This window comes from Trifolium pratense, linkage group LG6 (assembly GCF_020283565.1).
Source record: "Trifolium pratense cultivar HEN17-A07 linkage group LG6, ARS_RC_1.1, whole genome shotgun sequence".
Classification (NCBI taxonomy): Eukaryota; Viridiplantae; Streptophyta; class Magnoliopsida; order Fabales; family Fabaceae; genus Trifolium; species Trifolium pratense.
Window position 1 is genome coordinate 44,756,514 of NC_060064.1, and position 21,982 is coordinate 44,778,495.

General features: G+C 32.7%; 3 protein-coding genes across 4 annotated transcripts; 1 reads left to right on the plus strand and 2 right to left on the minus strand.

Annotated features, from left to right (window-relative positions):
- Positions 1-408: 408 nt before the first annotated feature.
- Positions 409-2,944, minus strand: LOC123889799 (transcription factor HY5-like). 2 transcript variants are annotated; one of them, XM_045939296.1, is made up of 4 exons: positions 2,674-2,944; positions 1,454-1,652; positions 1,050-1,206; positions 409-727 (listed from the first exon to the last, which is right to left on the minus strand). In XM_045939296.1, the coding sequence occupies exons 1-4, from the start codon at positions 2,795-2,797 to the stop codon at positions 680-682; spliced, it is 528 nt and encodes a 175-aa protein (XP_045795252.1). In that variant the 5' UTR covers positions 2,798-2,944; the 3' UTR covers positions 409-679. The 2 variants fall into 2 exon arrangements, with proteins under 2 accessions (XP_045795252.1, XP_045795251.1); XM_045939295.1 differs by having other exon boundaries at positions 1,454-1,655; positions 2,674-2,936.
- Positions 2,945-10,549: 7,605 nt separating this feature from the next.
- LOC123889721 (probable LRR receptor-like serine/threonine-protein kinase At5g48740) lies at positions 10,550-17,039 on the plus strand. Its single transcript, XM_045939182.1, has 16 exons — positions 10,550-10,859; positions 11,085-11,625; positions 11,993-12,444; positions 12,825-12,942; positions 13,245-13,313; positions 13,406-13,474; positions 13,558-13,626; positions 13,953-14,024; positions 14,170-14,238; positions 14,467-14,702; positions 14,779-14,984; positions 15,474-15,600; positions 15,695-15,763; positions 15,854-16,043; positions 16,249-16,381; positions 16,615-17,039. Exons 1-16 carry the CDS (start codon positions 10,784-10,786, stop codon positions 16,831-16,833), a joined length of 2,715 nt encoding a protein of 904 aa, XP_045795138.1. The 5' UTR covers positions 10,550-10,783; the 3' UTR covers positions 16,834-17,039.
- A 294-nt stretch (positions 17,040-17,333) lies between these two features.
- On the minus strand, positions 17,334-21,297 carry LOC123889722. Its single transcript, XM_045939183.1, has 10 exons — positions 20,945-21,297; positions 20,409-20,744; positions 20,056-20,128; positions 19,800-19,912; positions 19,631-19,715; positions 18,923-18,995; positions 18,729-18,784; positions 17,927-17,992; positions 17,735-17,800; positions 17,334-17,650 (listed from the first exon to the last, which is right to left on the minus strand). The coding sequence occupies exons 1-10, from the start codon at positions 21,106-21,108 to the stop codon at positions 17,570-17,572; spliced, it is 1,113 nt and encodes a 370-aa protein (XP_045795139.1). The 5' UTR covers positions 21,109-21,297; the 3' UTR covers positions 17,334-17,569.
- Positions 21,298-21,982: the final 685 nt, after the last annotated feature.

Sequence of the window (21,982 nt, forward strand, 5' to 3'; positions counted from 1 at the left end):
AATGTATATTTAGAAATTATTGCATTCCTCTTATTTAATCATATTTTCCAACGGTCAAGTGGTTAATAAGTTCTCAGAATGAATCGTTCGAAAGAACCTGAATTCCATTTTTGGTGGGAATAATTTTTGAATAGACATTACTTATCTAATTTTTTGTAATTTTTGAATATTTTTGAAAATCAAATTGAGGCTTGAATACTTTATTTTCTGCAGTTGCTTCATTTTTTATTTTATTTTGTTACAGTGTAACTTCTTCGGGTGTTGTAACTTTTAAAACTTGTGTTTAAATTTTCAACTAATTAAGTTGCAAGAATCCAAAAAATCCAACAATAAGCTTACAAAACATAGAGCACAAGAGGCATTGCCTACCAACAAAATTACCTTCCTTCTAAACAAAATCCAAAAGCATTCATCAAACAAAAGGAACTACGGTAGCAAAGTTTATTCCATTGTTTGTCAATAATTTAAATTGTTCATAATTCCCCTATTTCACATTCTTGGTTACACATAATAATTTTATCAAACAATTGCACATTTTCAAATATAATGAATTACACAATTCAAAAGTAAAAATCAAAACTATCATTTTAGGAATTAATGTTACAAATTTCAATATGCAATTGTGGTACACATGTGGTACACAAACAATGTCCTAATTTTAGAAGAACCTTTTATCTGTCTAAGGTTCATTGCTCTCATCAACTTTGGGTCTAGTGTTCATAAGAACCTGTACAAGTGAATGACATAGAATAAATTAACATTCATTTGAGATTATGTTGTATAGTTCTATTGCAAGTCACTAAAAATTTATCACATACCGACACTTTTCAAATTAGACGTGTCACAGTATCGAATACACGTTGATGTTCGATACTGACACGACACAAACACTTATAATTACATTGAATTGTGATATTTTTTCAAATTATTATCAGTATCGACATATTAAATGTTTATATCGTGTCTGGTATTCGTATTTGTGTCCATGTTTCATACCTAACAATTTCTCATATCTTAGATTAAAATAGATTGATTTTAAGTTATGTTACCTTTCGGAGCATGGTGTTTTCATTGATCAAAGTTGAGATACGCTCTTCTAAATTGGAGTTCTTATCTTCCATCTCTTTAGCTCTTGATTCTAAGTCATTCACATACACTTTTTTTCTTTCACGAGCTTGTTGGGCAGAGACCCTATTCCTTAGCAACCTGTTTATAACATAAGTCATCTACTAGTTTGAGGGTTATAATGCTACAGTAGTCGACCACCTAGTGATCTACCGAATACGAATTTTATAAAATTTACCGTTTGATTGATACTGATAGTATTTCTCTCAAGTAATATTCAAACTAGTTTTTATTACTTATGAGTTTAGCCAATTTCGTTAGATTTAATATCACTGGAGGAAGAACATTTTAAGTGCAACAATAATCAAATGGGAGTTTCCCTGCTTACCTTTTGAGTCGTCTATATTCTTTATCTACTGGGTTTCTTCCACGACGACGTTTTCCGGGGAAGCCAGGTTGAAGTTGAGTATCTGTTGCATTGGTTTGATTATGGTTACTACTGTTTTGATTTGTTCCTTCTGAATGGACACTACTTTGACATTGTGTACCTTCCACATCTGGAACTTCGAATAGATCTTCATCGCTATCTTCTGGAATTATATATGTAAAAAAAATCATAACTTATTAACATGACATGCATGTTTAATATGCACTGATATTGAATTGATATATATATATATATATATATATATATATATATATATATATAGTTTCAAATTATCAAACCATCATCATATGCGATGATATATAATATATAGTAGAAGAACAAATGATTCATAGTGGACAAACGTTGGATGAGGTGGGTGCACAATATCTTAAATGTGGTTGCTGTACCTAATCATATCTACTTTCTCTCCATCCCTCCACACTAAAATCGCTATAAAAAGCTTCCAACGTGACAATTTTATTTCACCTAACTCGTCGGTCGGTCTTGTAGAGATGAGTCAGACTGGAATCCCGATTCTAATATTGTGTATTTTTTATAATTTTTTGTTTATTTGATGTTGATGATATATATATAGTTAGATCTAAGTTAGATCGGATGGAAATTCAATATCTAATGACAACTAAATATGATCCACCATAGACTACTGCTTAATTAGTACTTACACTAAAGTTTATGGAACATATATATTGACCAAGATACTTTGTTATTTTGTTACTAGTTCAAAATTTTTATCGTTATTAGTGATGATTAATTTTCAATAAAAAACTCATAGACACTCAAAATGGTGTATTCTCTTCTTTCAACCGAATTTTTTATATTATATGCATGAACTGGAAATCGAATATTTAACCACCTCTTTAAAGAGACCAATTCATGTTCATAGGTAGTTCTTTATTCTTTATATAGGGCCCCTATATCATATCCCAACTTTTCATGAAACATTGTTTTTTAAATGACCAGATCCTCCACTCCAGCCAGCGTATATTGTAGAAAAAGTTTGGACTTTGGATTAGTCTATCATATTTGTTTAATAAAATATTGACACATTAATTCTTGACTTTGGATTATGCCAAAAAATTAAAATAATACAAGACGTTAACTTTATTATAAATAAATAAAAATAATAAAAAGAATTGAAACATTTATACAGTGAGACTTACCAAATCTATGTGGAGGCATAGGAGGGAGCCTATTCCATGAAGATGAGGAGGAAGAAGGTGCTCCTGTTGTTGTTGCTCCACCTTCATTCATCTGAGTAGTACTGTTGTTTTTCGAAAGAGACATTTCTTTAAATTTTCTGATTATATTCTATGGTTTTTCTGACTCAGAGGAAGAATCTCAACTAAGCAAAAACAAATTAAAGAAAAATGTGTGTGTGTGTGTATGTATTTTAGTTTTTTGAAATTTTATTGTCCTAAGAACATTAGTAGTAGTACTTTGAAAGAATGATGGGGCCAAAGAGATTTGGTTCACAAATGAACACGTTGATGTGCACGTAGCCAAAACTTTCTTTCTTCTGTTTTTTGTACCCTGCCTCTAGTACTATTATACTACAGCTTCATTTTCTATTTTTACTATTTTTCCAATACTACTCTTTCTCTGCTCTCTCACATCTTTCTCTCTCTCACTTTCCCTCGAAGAAAAAAATGTCTGAATAGAAAAAAGAAAAAAAAATGTCTGAATGTGTCCCTTAAAGACATTTTCGTTAATCAGTTTGGTCCTTTTTTCTTTAAGGGACTAACGTGAATCCAAAAATATCTTTAAAAGTACATCTTACTAATTAAGCCTAAAGTTTATTTTTATTTGAAGTGTGCCGGACATTAAATATAAATATAAACATCATAAAAAGCCTTAAACTCTTAATTAAGCTTCAACTATTAAACCTCTAAAATTATGGCCACCTTTTGAGAGACTAAAATTATATTCGAAACTAGAACGTCATCTAATTAGCTTAATATGTAACAAAAAAATAATTGTAATATTGAAAGGTATTTTAAAAAAAGATGAGTAACATTAAAAATTAGTTCAACAATAAATTTAGAAAAATGTTCATACAATAGAAATTATGGTATATTACGAAGTACTTCTTTATAGAATACATTGGAAGTCTTATTCGTATCTTCACCGTCATCGTCGATAATTAATATTTTCAATCATTCTCTAATCGCAACATACAACTGACCATGTGAAAACACTGGAGATGAAAGATATATCTCAACGTGCTTAATAGATTGTCCCTAACTCTTATTGTAGTCATCGCAAAAGAAACAATATTAAAGGAAATTATCTCCGTTAAAATTTAAAAGGAATTCTTACGTCAGGTAGTGTCAAAGACAATCTAGGTATGAAAACCCGATCATCAATATTACTTCCAGAAATAACTTTTCCTTCAAGAACATGTTTTCCCATTCTTGTAAGTCTTATTCATTGCATAATCCAAATTTTTTATTCGAATTCATCAATATCATAACTGGACCTCTAACTTTAAGTCTCAACTTGTGATTTGGAAGCTCTGACGTAGAAATCATGTTCAAAAATTTGGGAGTGTGGACATCATCCGCTATATGCATGATCATCTATATTGTGTGTCAGTGGAGTATCATAACTCAAATATGTTTTTTTCTTCACCATGAATTAAATCCAACATATAATCATTTATTGTGTTGACTATGGAATTTTTAGGAGCTAATATACCTCTATTTTGAAAATATGTTATATCTTTCATGTTTTGTAAAAGATGTGGATATGTGCTTTCAACGATAGAAGCAAGAGGATCACCAGAATTTGAAATCAGTAAATTTGATGGAATGTCATGACCCAAAACCCAAAACCATCAATGTTATCTATGATTTCTCCATCGCCAACACCCAAAACCCATTTAGAAAACAATCTCTTTTATTCAACGTCTGTACTCGAAGCACCACTAAGAAGTCTCGTGTTTTTACTCGATGTTAAATCTTAACAAAAATTCCAAAGAACCGAAGAATTAATAGTAGCATGAACAATTTCCGGTCTTGTACCTTTGGGTATTATTGGTAGAATTTGTCTAAAATTTCTGCAAAAAATAACAAATTTTCCACCGAAGAGAATGTGTTTATTTTTCATATAAACAAACTTGAGAATATCTTTTAAAGTTCAATCAATAGCTTCGAAGCAGTGTTGGTGCATCATTAGTGTTTGATCCCATATAATGAGCTTTGTTTTTTGTATTAAGAGTGCCAAAGGGCTTTTGAGAACTATGGAATATGTTGAAAACTCGTCAACATTTGGAGGAATACAAAACCTTGAATGTGTTGTTCTACCACCAGGTATAAGCAATGCAGCGATCCCTGAATTTGGAAAATTAGAGGAAAAAAAATTAGGTTTACGGTTAGCTTATGTTAACAAACTTATAATATAAGAGATTTGATGATTTGCTAGATTTTAAATTATCGATCGATTTTTAATTGTTTAAACTGTGCAATGAAAATTGATGGTGCTTAATTGTCGTATGAAATCTTTCCTATGAAAATTGATGGTGCTTAACACTTTATGGACATAATTTTAATCACAATTGGTCTACTTGTCATAGTGGTTGAAATGTTTTATTGCAATGAAGGATTGCGAGTTCGAATCCTAGTCAAGACAAAATTATTTTTTTTTTTTAATAAAAAGCTGCAATATAAAAGTGGAGGGAAAACAAATTAGGTTTATGGTTCGCTTGTGTATACAAGCTTATAATATAAGAGATGTGTTGAAGTGAGATGTCTTTTGTCAATGTTCCTATGAGTTTGATTCAGTTGGTAGCGATATGATATTTTATATTTAGGGTTGGGTTATGAATCTCGGACACCCTATTTTATTTTATTTTTATAAAACATTGGTGTGCATAGGCAACACATGATAACTTTGAGACATCCCAAGTTGGGGTGCTCGCGGTTCGGTTTGGATCGGTTTTGTGGCAAAAATCCATCCGACCCAAAGCTAAAATTATTCGCGGTTCGGTTCGGTTTTGGATGGCTATTAAAAAAAATCTGATCCAATCCGATCCAATTTTGTGCTGTTTAATTTGGATCGGTTTTTGGATATTCAAATTACAAATTAAATTTTATTTAATTAAATATTAATACTATATATACATGGTAAAATAATATATTTAATGTAAAATATAATACATAATATGTTAAAAATTAATATTTTGCAATGACAATTATCAAATATATTTGAAACCTATGAAAAAGTAAAAAGAAATAGATGAAATTGAATTGATTAGTATTGTTGAGAAAATTATAAACTGACAATTAATATGTTAATGCAATGATACTAATAAAAAGTTAAATAACTATTAAAAATTATGTATGTGGTTTGGTTCTGTTTAGACCGGTTTTGAATGTGATTTCACCTCCACCTCGTTCAAATTCATCATCCAATAAACTCACCAACTATTGCATGTGATTTCAATGAATTTATTTTTGAGGTCATTAATGTTGATGCCACTTTTTATCAAATCATTATATTTGTAATGAATTTTATTTTATAGGAACAAATCTAGGTAATTATTCACAATTGTTTAATGGAAAATATTAAACTGTGCTTCGGAGCAATTATTAAGAAATTTTAAAAGTAATGGATTCAATATCTTAAAATTTTGAAAAAGAATAGCATTTTTTACTTAAAGCTTTTGTTGATATTTATTTTTATTTTATACATCTAATTGAAGTTATTAAATGAAGTATTAAATAATTTTGAAATTTTATAAAATTTTGTAGAGTATAGTATCTACTCAATAATATTTTCTCGGCAAAATGCGTCCAAATTGCAAGACTTATTTGTTACTTAAAGAATCTCTTGATGCATTTTACCTATTTTCTAATTCATTCCTATCGTGAAGCGAATTTATATTGCCAACATATGGGTTGTGAGCATGATCATGAGTTTTGATTGTACGAGCATTGTCCTTCTAGATTGAACTCTTTGTTATTAGCTGATGTTACAATATGAGTGTTTATTTTTGTGTCCTCTAGCTTTCTAGCGCACCCTTGATATTCGAATAATAGGCCCTACATAATCAGCCATTAGCCAATGTTGAATGGTGAAAATCTGAAGAAATGAGAAAAACATAGTTCGTATTTTAACTAGCAAATCATATAAAATTTTTTTTATAGGAGGTGAAGAAAGGGTGAAGGAGACAAAAATATTAGATTTTATAACTATAAGGTATGCTACTTAAAGTGCAAACTCAATTTTTTGCATAAGCTAGTAGCGAATTTTCCCCAAAAAAATTGGTGTTCACTACATAATTAAGTAGCAAACTGTATTTCAGATTTCCGCCCCTTTTAATACTCGCTAGTTAATTTGCGAGTATTTTAGATATTTTAGGGGACACGAAAAGAAACACTTATAGGATTATGTTTCCCCTGAATAATCGTAGTATATATGAATTACTTTTTTTTTAGTAAACGTTATGCCAAAAAAAGTCGTTTCTTACCTTACTAAAAAAATCATTTTCAAGAATTAAATAACTTCGATCATGCTTAATTATGATATTAATGATTTCACTAACTTAAAGTCTAATTTATAATCACTTCCCCTCATTTAGACTACAATGTTTCAAAATTATAAGAAAATTAACTTAGCAACTATACATAATAATTAACTAGATTAATAATTATATACCGTAAAGAATTTTTACACTTTATCATATTTCACACCAATCTTACCATAGATCAAATAGATTTAAAAACAAATAATCTAACATGCTAATTAAGGTAGTGAGTAAAAAAAAAATTAAAAAAACTAAGGTAGTAAAACATGATGGGTTTTATTTATCTGCTTCGTCAAGTGTAAATAATTTTTTTCCTACGGCAACAAATTTTAAATTACTACATTAAAAATAAGAAATTATTACCAATACATCAAAACTAAATCAAAATATGATGGATTTTTGTGTAAAACTTGTTTATATATTGTCAATTTAATAGTTGGTACTTTCATTAAGTTTTTTTTTTTTTGGAATGGATTGGTAATTCATTGATTAAGTAATGATTAGTAATGTTTAAGAAAAAACATCGATCACTAGTGTGTAACCTTTGTATTTTTTTAAGGTTCAATGGATCACTAGTAATGATTAATCACGATTTATTGTATGCGCATATAGTAAGCATCCTATATGCATGCCTAATTAACACAATCAAGTACCTCGCATTTGTCAATCATCAGCTGGAACCACTTGATGCCAGAACTGACCCCTAAACCAGATTAAACCGGTGAAAAGACCAAAAAAAAAAAAGTACCTAGGATTTTAGTCAAGACTTGCACTCTAAGAATTCAATTTGAAGATTAGGCAAAATTCATAAGTTATTACTCCCTCCGATTCTTAATATAAGAGAAAATTGGGTGTGGTTATGGTGCATAAGCCCAAACTTATGTACCATGCATAAACTTGCTTCCTACACCCACCATATTTGCTTCCTACACCAAAAGTCAACCAAAGGTCAGCCCAAGCCCAAAATTAGGCAAACCAAAGGTCAGCGCGCCCCCCATATACTACCTCATTACTTGCGCCCCCTTTTGCTTAGCGCACCCCCCAATTTTTTTTTTCTTTTTCTCCTAGATTTCTTGTGAGCCCCCAATTTTTTTTCCTCCCCTAGATTTCTAGCGCGCCCCCAAATTTTTTCCCTCCTCCAAACTTCTAGCGCACCCCCCCACCAATTTCTAGCGCGCCCCCCGTTTCCAATTAAATAATAACTTTTGTTCCTTTGAAGTATATATTATAAAAATCCATTTTTAATTAATTTTCGTCATACACCCCCTCGAAGCCCAACATAATAACGAATGGTTCATGTATATATAAAGCATACTTGTCAAACATACAATTTAATTTTAAGTTTTATCAATCATAATCACAATATAAATAAAATTTCATACATTAATTATATATATATATCGATTTTTCTTTACAATAAAGAAATGATCGAATCCAATATCTCATGCATACTATCCAAATTTTTTTCAACTAAACTAACCCTAATTGCTTTATATGATTTTTTGCTTTATGTAGCATGATTTTGTAAAATGGTTATGTGATGTTTTACTTAATAACAATGGTTTCAATGTATAACATCTTGGCACTAATGCCCATATGAAACCATTTAACTAAAATAATGGTTTCAGTGTATAACGCTATGAAACCATTTAACTAGACTAATAGTTTCAGTGTATAACATTTTGAAACCAAATAACAAGACTAATGGTTTCAGTGTATAACGCTATGAAACCATTTAACTAGAATAATGGTTTCAGTGTATAACAGTATGAAACCATTTAACTAGACAAATGGTTTCAGTGTATAACATCTTGAAACCAATTAAAAGGACTAATGGTTTCAATGTATAACATCTTGGCACTAATGCTCATATAAAACCATTTAACTATAATAATGGTTTCAGTGTATAACAGTATCAAACCATTTAACTAGACAAATGATTTCAGTGTATAACATCTTGAAACCAATTAACAAGACTAATGGTTTCAGTGTATAACATCTTGACACTAATGCTCATATAAAACCATTTAACTATAATAATGGTTTCGGTGTATAACGCCATGAAACCATTTAACTAGACTAATGGTTTCAGTGTATAACGGTATGAAACCATTTTTGTTGTGGAATGGTTTCAAAGAGTTGTTCTCCAAAAACATATTTAACCCTTAATAAAAATTGTGAAATAAATTTAAATTTTTAAGATGATATAAAACCGAAGAGAGTGAGGTATCCCCAACCGTTCCAAATAATTCAAAATACCCTAAATAAAATTTTGGGAAAATTTTATTAATATCTTATATTTATAAAAGCATATTTACCTCATTTAATTAACTAAAAATAGTTTCAGGTCTCAGAAAAATACCAAACTGGTCCCAAAATTCACAGAAAATTATTTACTATTTTTATGTAAAAATAATAAAAAAAATTGGAGTCTCCTTGGCACCGCACGCGCCCCCACGCGCCTCCAGTGAGAGTTGGCGTGGACGCGCGTCACTGTTCATCATCTTCCTCACCCATTTTCTGCAGAAACGGGTCACGACGACCCGGTTCGTCGACCCGGTTCGTTCTCCCTCAATAATCAACGAAACTCGACGTTCTTTATACCGTTTTGATCATCGTTCGATTTTATGAATGTTTCCGGTATTAATTTTCGAAATCGGTGATCGAATCGCATGTAAAATGTGGCCGAAATTGAGCAAGCAAAAATATAAAGTTCTTTAGTTATGATTATTACATGTGTAAAATCATCTGATGGCTTTGAATGACTTATGCACCATACATAAGAAAAGGTTTATGCATATTAACTATTGCCGAGAAAATTTACTTTTTAGATTTATTGAGAATTTAATGTATCTAATTTATATTATTGACTAAATACATTAAATTTTCAATAAATCTAAAATGTTAATTTTCTCTTATATTAAAGACCGAATGAAGTATATCCTTTAGGACAAACAAACAGACACTTTATCGTATCTCCAACTATACCTCAATTCCAAAACTTATATGGTTCTAATATCTTATTTTATTTTTTAAATAATGAGTGTTTTAGAGACAAAAATATAATTAATATTTGTTTCCAATTATATCATTAAATTGTTTATAATGAATGAATACTCTGCATTAATAAAAAATGAGAATTTGTACAATGTTTACAAAATTTGGAAAAAATGTCCAGCTCTTTCAACATTTTATACAAAATAGATATGGAAGATTTTTTTTTTTGGGCTTGGATCATCTCATTCAATTATTTCTCTCCCACTCTCTCACTCTTCTTCTTTTAATTATATTTTATTAATTTTTCTCTCATATTACACTTAATTTTTTGAAGGAGGGAGAAGGATGGAAGGAGAGGAAAAACTAGCTAGTTGATGCTACATAAATAAAAAATTAAAATAATATAATCACTTTTCAATCTTGAATGACTCTACAATCCTTTAATCATAACCTCAACAATGCACTTTTGCTTTCTCCATTTCTTATATATTTCTATCATCAACAATTTGGTCACTCTACCAAACCATATCATTTTCCTGAATTTACACTTAGTGTTCTTTTCCCTTCCTTCAAGCTTTATCATGTCTTTTTCATATATTGTTGTATCCATTGTTTTTTCTCATTATTACACACAACTAACACTATAGCTAGTCACACTACTACTTTTATTTATTTACATGTCTTCTTCCTTGGTTATGTAAAATAGAAACATTTCATTTGGGATTTATATATAGTATGCACCTCAATTCATGGATTTAAGAGATTTATGGATTGTCTTCTTTATGTTTTTTAGCTTCTTGGTTGTTGCTTTTTGTGGACAAGATGGTATGTCCTTATACAACTTAATTACGCGTATAAGCGCTTATCATATAAGTGTTTATGTATTAGCTATTTCTAATTTCTATATACTTCCTCTGGTGCTAAATATAAGAGACAGTTTTGTCAACAAAAGTTGGTGTAACTTTTGTTGACAAAACTGTCTCTTATATTTATGACCGAAGGTAGTAATAGTGGTTTTTAGTAGATTTCTTATAGAATTTCATGAATCAGGTTTCTTGAGTCTATCATGTGGTGGAAAAACCAGCTTCAATGATTCATCTAACATTTCATGGTTCCAAGACACTCCTTACATAACAACTGGAAAGACAACCACCATCAATTACAATGATGGTTCATTGTCAACAAATGTCTCGGCTCGGTTCTTCCCCCATTCAAGACGTCGTGCATGCTATCGCATACCGGTGAACAATGCAACTAGTTTGATTCTTGTGAGAGCAAAATTTGTATACAAAAACTATGATGGACTTGGAAAACCACCTACTTTCTATGTTTCTCTTGGAACAGCTATTGCTTCTAAGATAAATCTAGCTAAAAATGATCCATTGATAGAAGAGTTTCTTTGGGAAGTTAACAAGGATACAATTGTGTTTTGTTTGAATTCAATTCCAAATGGTGGTTCTCCTATAATTTCTTTGCTTGAAATTAGACCTCTTCCTAAAGGATCTTACATAAAGGGAAAAGAAGATTTCCCAAATAAATTACTTAGGATGAGTTATAGAATTGATTGTGGACACATCAATGAGTCTATAAGGTATGAATCCATAGCATTGCTTTCTAATTATACACAATTTTTTGTGAATACTTAAGGTTGTAAATAGTCGACGTATTGCTCATGGTTATCAGTATCTTACTATGCAAGCAAGTAAGTCATATCTCGGTTTTATGTGGATTGCTAGAGTAGTGTGTATCTAATATGCATAAATCTCATATTGAATCATGATTCATTATGATCAATTCCGATTTACTATGATGAATTCCGATTCACTCTAATGAATCACTACCTAAACATAGTGTAGTCGGGCACTTTTTTCCAACTTTTTATAAACTTTTTTTTATTACTTGATATATGACTTAAATAAGTCTTTCAGTTCACAATTTGAATCTTATAAAAAAAACAGGTTCCCCATGGATCCATATGATAGAATATGGAATGGTGATAGAAGTTTCATACCTTTTCATGCTACAACTGGATTTAAGATTCAGAATAGCTTCAATCAATCCAATATTGTGGAGAAACCACCGGCTGCTGTTCTTCAAACTGGAAGAGTCTTGGCGCGACGAAACATGTTGGCATATAACCTCCCTCTTGAGGGATTAGGGGACTACTACATTATCCTCTATTTTGCTGGAATTCTTCCTGTTTTTCCCTCATTTGATGTATTCATAAATGGAGATCTTGTAAAGTCAAACTATACGATAAAAAAGTCAGAAACCAGTGTTTTATATGTCACGCGAAAGGGTATAAGCACATTGAATATAACACTAAGAAGTATCAAATTCTACCCTCATATCAATGCATTTGAAGTATATAATATGGTTGATATTCCACCAGAAGCCTCCTCAACCACAGGTGCAATTTACCACCTTATCTTCTGAGTATGCACTTTGTTTTCGAGTAAATATTCAAGTCAGTCCTTGAAAAAATGATCCCTTCAATTTCAAAATGTTAATCAAGTTCGTCCCTCGATCTAGACGTCTTATCAAATGCATCCCTAACAATGACATTAATAACTTAGTTTCAAACTCATCACCGACCTTATCAGCAGAGACGGATTTGATTAAGATTTTGCAATTTCAGTAATCATTTTAGGATATCGATAATGTGAGGGACTAGATTCATATTGTCCTATATTTTCAAGAACCAATTCAAGTGTCTCATCATTTGTTTTCTTTTCTACTACTAACTATTGTTTGTTTTATACTTACTGTTTTTCTCAATTTGTATTCCAGTTTCAGCAATGCAGGTTATTCAGCAATCCACCGGATTGGATCTAGAATGGCAAGATGATCCGTGCTCGCCTTTCCCATGGGATCATATACTTTGTGAAGGAAACTTAGTTACATCATTGTGTGTGAACTAATTACATTCTTCTATGACTAAACCCTCTTACATAGTCCTTCATAGATTAAATTTTCATCACATTATTTATCCAAAACTTTTGGTTACCAAAATCAATCCCTTAAAAGAGTAACATATCACCATATTAGTTCTCAAAAGATAGGACTAATGTGGTGACTGGTGACATTATTTGAGCACTAATGTGGAGAAACCCTAATCTTTATAGGACAAAGTAGAGTTATGTACTTTTATTTAAACCCTAATCTTTATCACACCAAAGATCTTCTAATAGTAATGAAAAAAAATTGCAGGGCTCTCTCAGACATAAATTTGAGATCAATTAGTCCTACATTTGGTGACTTATTGGACCTTAAAACATTGTAATTTTCTTTCTACTACTTGGATATAATCTATATATATCTTGCTCATATTATTGCTTACATTGATAATATTCGTTAAAATAATTTATCAGGGATTTGCACAACACATCACTTGCTGGTGAAATCCAGAATTTGGGTAGCTTGCAAAGTCTTGCAAAACTGTAATGCTCCGAAAAAACATAACACTTTAAACTCAGGTTTTAATATCTAAGCAAAGATTGATAATGACTGCCCAAATTTGCAGGAACCTTAGTTTCAATCAGCTGACATCCTTTGGTGAAGAGCTGGAAAACTTGATTAACCTGCAAATTTTGTGAGTTTCCGCTTTTCAACGCTTAGGGTGTTTTTGTCTTAATCCTCCGGTTTCCAGAGGAAGGAGACCTAGTAATTTGGAGTTCGATCGGACGATAAGTAAAGTCTGACCAAGGATTATTTCAGTCAGGATTCGAACTTGACTTCTCCCAAACATTTCGTCCTTAATTTGAACTAGGGTTATGCGACAAAACAACTAGAACTTTAAATAATACTTTTATTTAGTCCTTTTGCTTTTAGATTTTTTTAGTATTGTCTTATAGCCAGAATATGGATTCCTAAAGTAATATTAATTTTATTTCCCTTCTAATTTTTCCTTATATGAAGAGACTTGGAAAATAATAATCTCCAGGGAGTAGTGCCTGATAGCTTGGGAGAGATAGAAAACCTCCACTTACTGTAAGTGACCTACACAAAAATTAGTTCAAAGATGAAAATCCTTTTTTCTTTTCATATAAAAATTTCAATTTCAATTTTCATTTAATTTTATTTTTCTTTTTCTATATTTTTCATGTAATTTATAAAAATGTCTTTGATTATGCAGGAATCTAGAAAACAACAATCTACAGGGTCCACTTCCACAGTCTTTGAACAAAGACACTATAGAGATCAGGTAAGGTATTGGTTTTTAGGTATCCTTAAAAAGTAGAGTTTGATTCCTTTCCCTTAGTAGATGGTTCCGGAAGGAGATAGAAAGACACAACAAATAAAATAAGTAAAAAAAATATTATTTATTTTATTTATTGTGCCTTAATCTATGCTACTACCGAAACCATCCAGTAACGAGGGAGAGGATCCACACCCTAAAAAGTATGCATATTAACATCTTGATCTTTTTTAGAACATCTGGAAATTTGTGCCTTACTTTTTCCACAACCGGATGCGGCGATGCATCATCCGATCCTCCAATTGTGGCACCACAACTGATTACAGTTCCCAAAAGGAAGCACCATGGACAAAATCATCTAGCAGTAATACTAGGCACAGTTGGAGGATCTACACTTGCCATTTTCCTGATATGTCTATCAGTATTTCTATACAATGCTAAAATAAGATATGGAGCCTCGCACAAAACTAGTATGTATACTTCGACATCATGCTTATATAGTTAGCACTTCTTTCATGCATTAATCCGATGTTATTTTTCGATCAGGGGAAGAAACTGATATGAGGAACTGGGGTGCAGAAAAAGTTTTTACCTACAAAGAAATCAAAGTAGCTACTAACAATTTTAAGGAAATCATAGGAAGAGGAGGTTTTGGATCTGTTTACCTTGGAAGACTTCCAAATGGAAAATCAGTTGCTGTCAAAGTTCGGTTCGATAAATCCCAACTCGGGGTTGATTCTTTTATCAATGAGGTTCATTAACTAAATTTCTCTTGCATATACTAATGCTTGTGGAAGTATATCTGAATAAGTAAAATAATACTGATATGTATCCGCGTCTGAGTTGGATCCTCTACACCCCTCCAGTCTCTCGAGTGAAATATCATCTGTTGAAAGATCAACACTTACTGTCGTTATATTAATCCAACGACTGAAATTTGACTAGAGGGAATGTAGGGGCAAGAGAGAAACCAAGTACATTGGTATTCTCATGTCATAATCATATTTTAACAGTTAAAAGTAGTGTCAAAATATAATGATTCTTGGACAGTTAACGGTAATACATGAATTTTCTCACTATTATACATATTTATGAATGAATAGATCCTTCTAATACATTATCTTGAATCATTTAAGTTGTGTCTCTAGATGTAAGAACAATGGCACTGTCATAAAAATTATCTTTTCACTTTTCATTTGGTTTTCCTTAATTTTTCCTTTCCTATCTTCTTTTGCACCTAGATTCATCTCTTGTCGAAAATCCGCCATCAAAATCTTGTGACTTTGGAAGGATTTTGTCATGAATCAAAGCATCAGATATTGGTTTATGAATACTTACCTGGTGGATCCCTGGCTGATCACCTCTATGGTACCTACAATGTTGATAATCATACCCTTTTGCTTCAGTAGTAGTGTTGTAGTGTTCTCTGTTTAACAATGAGCATTTAATCTCTTTTGAATAGGTACAAACAGCCTTAAAGCTCCCTTAAGCTGGATTCGAAGGTTGAAAATTGCTGTCGATGCAGCAAAAGGTATTGCATTAAGGGTCTATTTTGACCGGCTTATTTGAACTTATCTACTGATATAAACTATGTCTGAAACTCACTCTCTATTTTGTCAAGGATTGGATTATTTGCATAATGGAAGTGAACCAAGAATCATACACCGCGATGTCAAGTGTAGTAACATTCTCTTGGACATGGATTTGAATGCTAAGGTTTGTGACTTTGGCCTCTCTAAGCAGGTAACCAAAGAAGATGCAACTCATGTCACAACTGTTGTCAAGGGAACTGCTGGTTATCTAGATCCAGAGTATGTTATTCAAATTAATCAAATTCTAGTTTCCTTTAAAGCTTATATTATTTTCCTTTTATTTATAAAATATTACGGGCGCACTGTAAATGATTGTTAGGGGCTGTGGTACTGACCTAGTTAGGATCGCAGTCTCTATTTGTGAGCCTCTGCATGCCCTTCATTTTCGTGCTAAAAAATATTAAAGACAATTTCCGTTAACCAGGTATTACTCCACCCAACAGCTTACTGAGAAAAGTGATGTGTATAGCTTTGGAGTTGTTCTTTTGGAACTCATTTGTGGAAGAGAGCCATTGATTCACTCCGGGACTCCTGATTCATTCAACTTGGTTTTATGGGTAACTCGAAGTTCCTTCAAAAAAATTTACAATGCAATAGCTTGAAATTTTTCGACAATTACTTTTGTTCCATAATAAGTGTTGTTTAATTTTTTCAATATGATATTAATTACATTTATTTCAATTTTACGCTCAAATGAAAGCGTGTTTCCCTCAATTTGTTTGCTTATAGTTCATGCATGTTTACATATAACCGATGTTGTTTGTCGCTCTTCCGAACTTTCCTACTGCAGGCCAAACCCTATTTGCAGGCAGGTGCATTTGAAGTTGTAGATGAAAGCATACATGGAACTTTTGATCTAGAGAGCATGAAGAAGGCGGCGTTCATTGCTGTGAAGTCATTGGAAAGAGATGCATCACAGAGACCACCTATTTCTGAAGTATTAGCAGAGCTAAAGGAAGCTTATGGTATTCAGCTCAGGTTTCTTGAGTCATGTCAAAATGGTAACTGATTTACAATACGAAAGAAGTTTGATTCTTCGACAGGCAAAGAAAGAAATTTAGTAAATTATATTACATAGCTTCTCAATTTGGTTATAGTCTATAGATGAGTATTTATTCTGAACAGGAAAAATTACATAATATGTTTTAATATCGGTTTTAGTAACCAGTTGTGTTATTTGAACACCAAAAGAGAAACACCATATGTGACACTGGATGTATTTATCTCTATATTTCTCTTTTTATCTTCCGCAACTTACATGTATTCAAAAATAAACACAAATCAAAGGACGTGTATTCAACGTCAAAATTTTGATGTCAAAAATCATTTCTCTTTAGTAACATGTCCAATGCAATAAGAACATTGCGGCTACACGAATAAAAGACAAATCATGTTCGACATACATGCTGTGTGCAGCAGCAGTCATCATAAACAAGGACTTTCCGTTAACAAGCTCAAAAAAATTTATGACACTAAACAAGCCATGTTTTTTATGAAATACTATCAAGATTCAAGTACTACCAAGGGATTTATTAATAAATTATTCTGCATTTACAAAAGAATCTTAAATGCCGAACCCTAGCCTAGTATATATGGCTAATCAGCCATGGTGATTGATCATTACCTATAACACAAATTGGTTCAAGAACCCTAAAACCAAGGAGATTTTCTCTGACTTATAAGCATGGAAAAGTTCAATAAACGGATGAATCAACTTTTAACATGTAACTTATCTGCATATACATTTAAGAGAAGTACTTCTGCCTGACATAAAAGAATAAAGCAGTTGAAGCAGCCACGGCATATGGGAAAATTGTCCAAATTCCCTGTATAAAATCAAAACGGAAAATTGTCATAACATATTTAACTAAAGACAAGAACTTTATCATTCAAAATAACATTATTATTACCACAACGGTTGCGACAGTGGCAAGAGCAAATATTGGACGCTCCCTCAAAAGGAATCCTATTCCAAGCTGATCACATAAGAAAATGTAAAGTTATGTTAGTCACCACATTAGAAAATGACTTACTCCTTGTATATAAACAAATTAAGATTAACTGATTAAGATTAAAACATTGTTTCCATGCTTCATATTCACCTGAATGGGAAGTGTGAACAAACCACCAAAACAGACCCCTGCAAAAAACAACTTCGGAGAAATACCCTGCACTTGAAGAAAAACAGTTATTCTTATCCTTATAAAAGGGCCAAATGAAAAAGATGCGGATTATCTTTATCGAAAAGAAGTACGAAAACAAGAAAAAAATTGTTAATCATCTCATAGGAATGTCACGAATATCGAGGCCTAACTCATCCTTACAAAACCGGCTTGTAAGGTGAGGATTGCCTCCTCTTTATAAACTCTTCTCAAGAGTCCTATCTATCCGATGTGGGACTAAATCCCACCGAGTGTTGGCTGCTAACACCCTCCCTCACGCTTCAGCCCAGCGGAATGGGCCTGAAGCGTGGACGACGGAGGAAGGCGGAAGCCCAACGATAGACCCGATAGGCTCTGATACCATGTCACGAATATCGAGTCCTAACTCATCCTTACAAAACCGGCTTGTAAGGTGAGGATTGCCTCCTCTTTATAAACTCTTCTCAAGAGTCCTATCTATCCGATGTGGGACTAAATCCCACCGAGTGTTGGCTGCTAACAAGGAATTCTTATAATTTTTCTTTTCTCCTAACTTTGACAAATATAAAAGCGGAATCTAACTATCAAATGAGTAAAGAACTGTGGGACTTTGAAGAATATAAGAACATTGAGAACCGTTTATTATTTATAAGTAATTCAAATCGTAACACTCAACTCAAGGAAATTGCTTTAATGTTAAAAACAGCAAATTGTAAAACCATATCGACTATTGCTAGCAAACCAAACAATTTTAATCACTAACCAAGGCTCCTGCAAGGAAAGCTGTAGGGTTTCTCACTCCAAGAGAGAATCGTTCAACTGCCAAATTAAGTCACAAGAAAATCATAAAATCAACAAAATGATCAAGTGCACTTTGACATAGAAAATTAAATACTTCTACAATACATGATGGCATAGGCAGCTTTAGCACACAAATAAAAGACTCTTGGAGCTTACCAAAACCAATAAGATTGCCATACTTTTGTACAACATCTGTGATTTCTGTAGCCTTTTCTTTGCCAATTCCTAACTGTTGAGTTGAGACCACCAAAAATAATAACTATGAATAAAAGGAAAACATTGAGACAATTAATTGAAAATCACAGGAGTTTTAGCCTTAACGTGCAGTTTCGATTTCTAGATGTATAACTGAACAATATGATTCAGGTTCAGACAGATGTATGTACAATTTCCTCTTGGTGATTTTTTCATGGGTTTGGTTCATCCCCCGTGCTTGTTTTCTTGTTCTCCTTTTAATTTCTCTTTTAAACAATATTTGCCAATTTGGCGTGCCGCAGATGATTGGTGGTGGCAGCATGGTCAAGCTAGTTGGGATCATTGTCGCTGTTGTTAGGTATGGTTCATAGCTTACTAATAAGTGGACAGATTGCTCGAGCCCAAATGTTTGTTGGGCTGCAGCCGGGGGATGCGGAGTGAAAAGCCCCTACAGTACGGTTCAAAAGTAATCTTGTAAACACAAGTTGTACTGTATAAACCCTAAGCTTGATTAACAGAAAGGTACTGCAACAACTCTGCAGCTGAGACATAGGCACAATTGGCCGAACTCTATGATAAAAGTATAGTGATACTTTTGGCCCCTACAGGTGTTGTAACAACTATAGTGATACTTTTGCATACTGGTTGCTTAAAAAATGTACAACTTACCCTTGAAGTAACATCAGCAGATGCACCAGACTGTCTGAAAAGCTTCCCCAAGTAAAAGGGTATAAGGTCACTAATGCAAACTCCCCTGAAATCATCAGTAGTTTTTCGATGATGTAAAACAATGTGTATAAAAGAAGTAAATAACGGTTTGGATAGAGATTCTAATTACCAATAAACCCATAGAACCGTTGATATGATGTATGGAGCATTCCTTGAGAAAGATTCAGCAAATGACTGCCAAGTTCCGTCGAGAGACAAAAGCCTTGCTAAAGATGTGCCAACCTAATAAATATCTTAGAAGATAATTAAACGATTATAATAATATTGAAGCCAAAGGTGTTTTCATTCCAGAAAGAATTACGACGGGAAAACCAAGAAGCAAGCATTTAAGGATGTAAAACGAAGTACCGGAGAAAAGCACAGACCCAAATATTTAAAGCTTCTTCACTGATGAAAAGTCCAAAACCTGCAGCCATAAGCAACCAGAAGTAGATCCATCTGCAGGGAATTCAGATACATGGCAGCACTTTAAACTTTGGTGTGTTTAGTTCGACTGGTAGTTCTCGATGCATGGATGAATTACAAGTGAGTAGTGACAGACATGGCAAACAACAAAGCAAAATCTTAATCTACAAGAACACACAAATATGTGGCAATACAATGAAGCAGTAGCTCAACCACCAATAAAAATTATGAAACTTCAAGAACAATTAAAGTATAACGGCCAAATTGTCGGAACAAATGACAACGAAAGAAATAGAAGAGAAAGAAGTTATACCCTGGTGCATATTGTGGAACTATAAAGCTGAATCCGAAAACTTTGAAAGTGAAACCAGCAGCAACTGGAGCAACTGCTGCAGAGGAAGAACCTTCCGACAGAATCTGCAGACCGGATGGTGATCCTAGAATCGGCTGCTGGCGAATGGATACTAATGTAGCTATTGCGGCTATGCCTAATGCAATAGCAATCATAGCCAGAAACGGGATCTCCGTCTTGTTAACATTTGTTTTCACCTCATTACTGATTCTATCTTGTATATCTGGTATATCCTTAGATTTTGAAGCCTCATAATTAATTTCCTCACCCTCCTTTTTAATGCATCTAATTCTGTTTCTGTAATGCAAAGGTTACTTTATTATGCCGAATACAATGCAATAAACTATTAATTATATCAACTTAAAGTTTCTCCGACTCAAACTCACAAAACTGACTCGTAAGATAAGAGAAAACTCACACTTAAAAACATTTTTCCATATGAAACTCAACAACAATCATAATAACTACAAATAAGCATGAACTTAGCAGTTAGCTACCTGAAGAGATGAGAAACATGAGCATTTGTATTCCCATTTGCAAACAACCTGTGAGAGGAACTTAAGCAGCTATAAAGTCTAACAGGTTTTGTACTATAACATCTGAGATTAATTGTGGGAACATTTAACAAAGACCCACATGAGAAAACAGGTGTTAAAGACATTGTTGAAGCTCAAACAGCAGCTACAATCAGTGACATTGATGATGATGAATTAAGTTGGAATAAGGTGATGTATGTATGATAATGATGTAAGGTGAATTGTTGGTCCATGTGGTTGGTTGGTTAGATGTGAGTTTATCAGTTTAGAGAATGAAGAAATGAATATGCCTCGTTGTATATGTGGTGGTGAGTCTGGTTGGTTGGGATAATAAAGGATCATCTTTGGTCAAAGTTTAGTCATAGATAGATAGCACCACCTGCTTTGACTCTATTTTGAGACATGTACTATCCGACCAAAGTTTAGTCATATCTTGGCTGTGTGGACTATTAAATCTACTGCGGCTGCGATCTTTAAGATAATTAAATTGGTACCGGAAGTGGATTTTGCTCATACTTTTAATCTGTGGCGTAGAATCTTATAAAGGAAAGGTGATTGAGTTTTTGGTATCTTTTTGGTTGAATCTCAAAATCCTTGTCCGGATTTGGCTCTAGATTTGAAGTTCTTGCATCATCGCATGTTCTTCAACCGTCTGGATGCTCACTAGTGACTTGGAGCGAGATCCCAAGAGATCCAAATTTCTCGATCCTTATTTAGATTTTATGTTCTATCCTTAATTTGATTCTATGCCTGGATGAGTAAATCTCTGTTTTCTAATCTCAGTATCGGTGATTCAGCTTAATTCTATGTAGTGGTGATGTTCATATTTTCCTGTAGTGTTATGAGAGGTGTATACCATGTATTAGACAATGAATTCCTGTACTATTAGTTCTTTACCTTAGCATTCCTTATGCTTGGGTTTATTAATATATTAGCTTTTGTCTTTCCAAAAAAAAAAACCAAGGAAACGAGGTCCCGATAATTTAGAATTTGACAGGA

Excerpts from the sequence above, each read along its gene's own strand:
- LOC123889799 (XM_045939295.1), bottom strand. The coding sequence starts at position 2,797 with ATGTCTCTTTCGAAAAACAACAGTACTACTCAGATGAATGAAGGTGGA. Across the intron at positions 1,207-1,453 it reads GAATATAGACGACTCAAAAG|GTTGCTAAGGAATAGGGTCT; the intron begins GTAAGCAGGGAA and ends TGTTATAAACAG. Across the intron at positions 728-1,049 it reads AAAACACCATGCTCCGAAAG|GTTCTTATGAACACTAGACC; the intron begins GTAACATAACTT and ends TCACTTGTACAG.
- LOC123889721 (XM_045939182.1), top strand. The coding sequence starts at position 10,784 with ATGGATTTAAGAGATTTATGGATTGTCTTCTTTATGTTTTTTAGCTTC. Across the intron at positions 12,943-13,244 it reads GGAAACTTAGTTACATCATT|GGCTCTCTCAGACATAAATT; the intron begins GTGTGTGAACTA and ends AAAAAATTGCAG. Across the intron at positions 15,764-15,853 it reads TGCTGTCGATGCAGCAAAAG|GATTGGATTATTTGCATAAT; the intron begins GTATTGCATTAA and ends TATTTTGTCAAG.
- LOC123889722 (XM_045939183.1), bottom strand. The coding sequence starts at position 21,108 with ATGTCTTTAACACCTGTTTTCTCATGTGGGTCTTTGTTAAATGTTCCC. Across the intron at positions 18,996-19,630 it reads CTGCTGATGTTACTTCAAGG|TTAGGAATTGGCAAAGAAAA; the intron begins GTAAGTTGTACA and ends TCAACTCAACAG. Across the intron at positions 18,785-18,922 it reads TGGCAATCTTATTGGTTTTG|TTGAACGATTCTCTCTTGGA; the intron begins GTAAGCTCCAAG and ends TTAATTTGGCAG.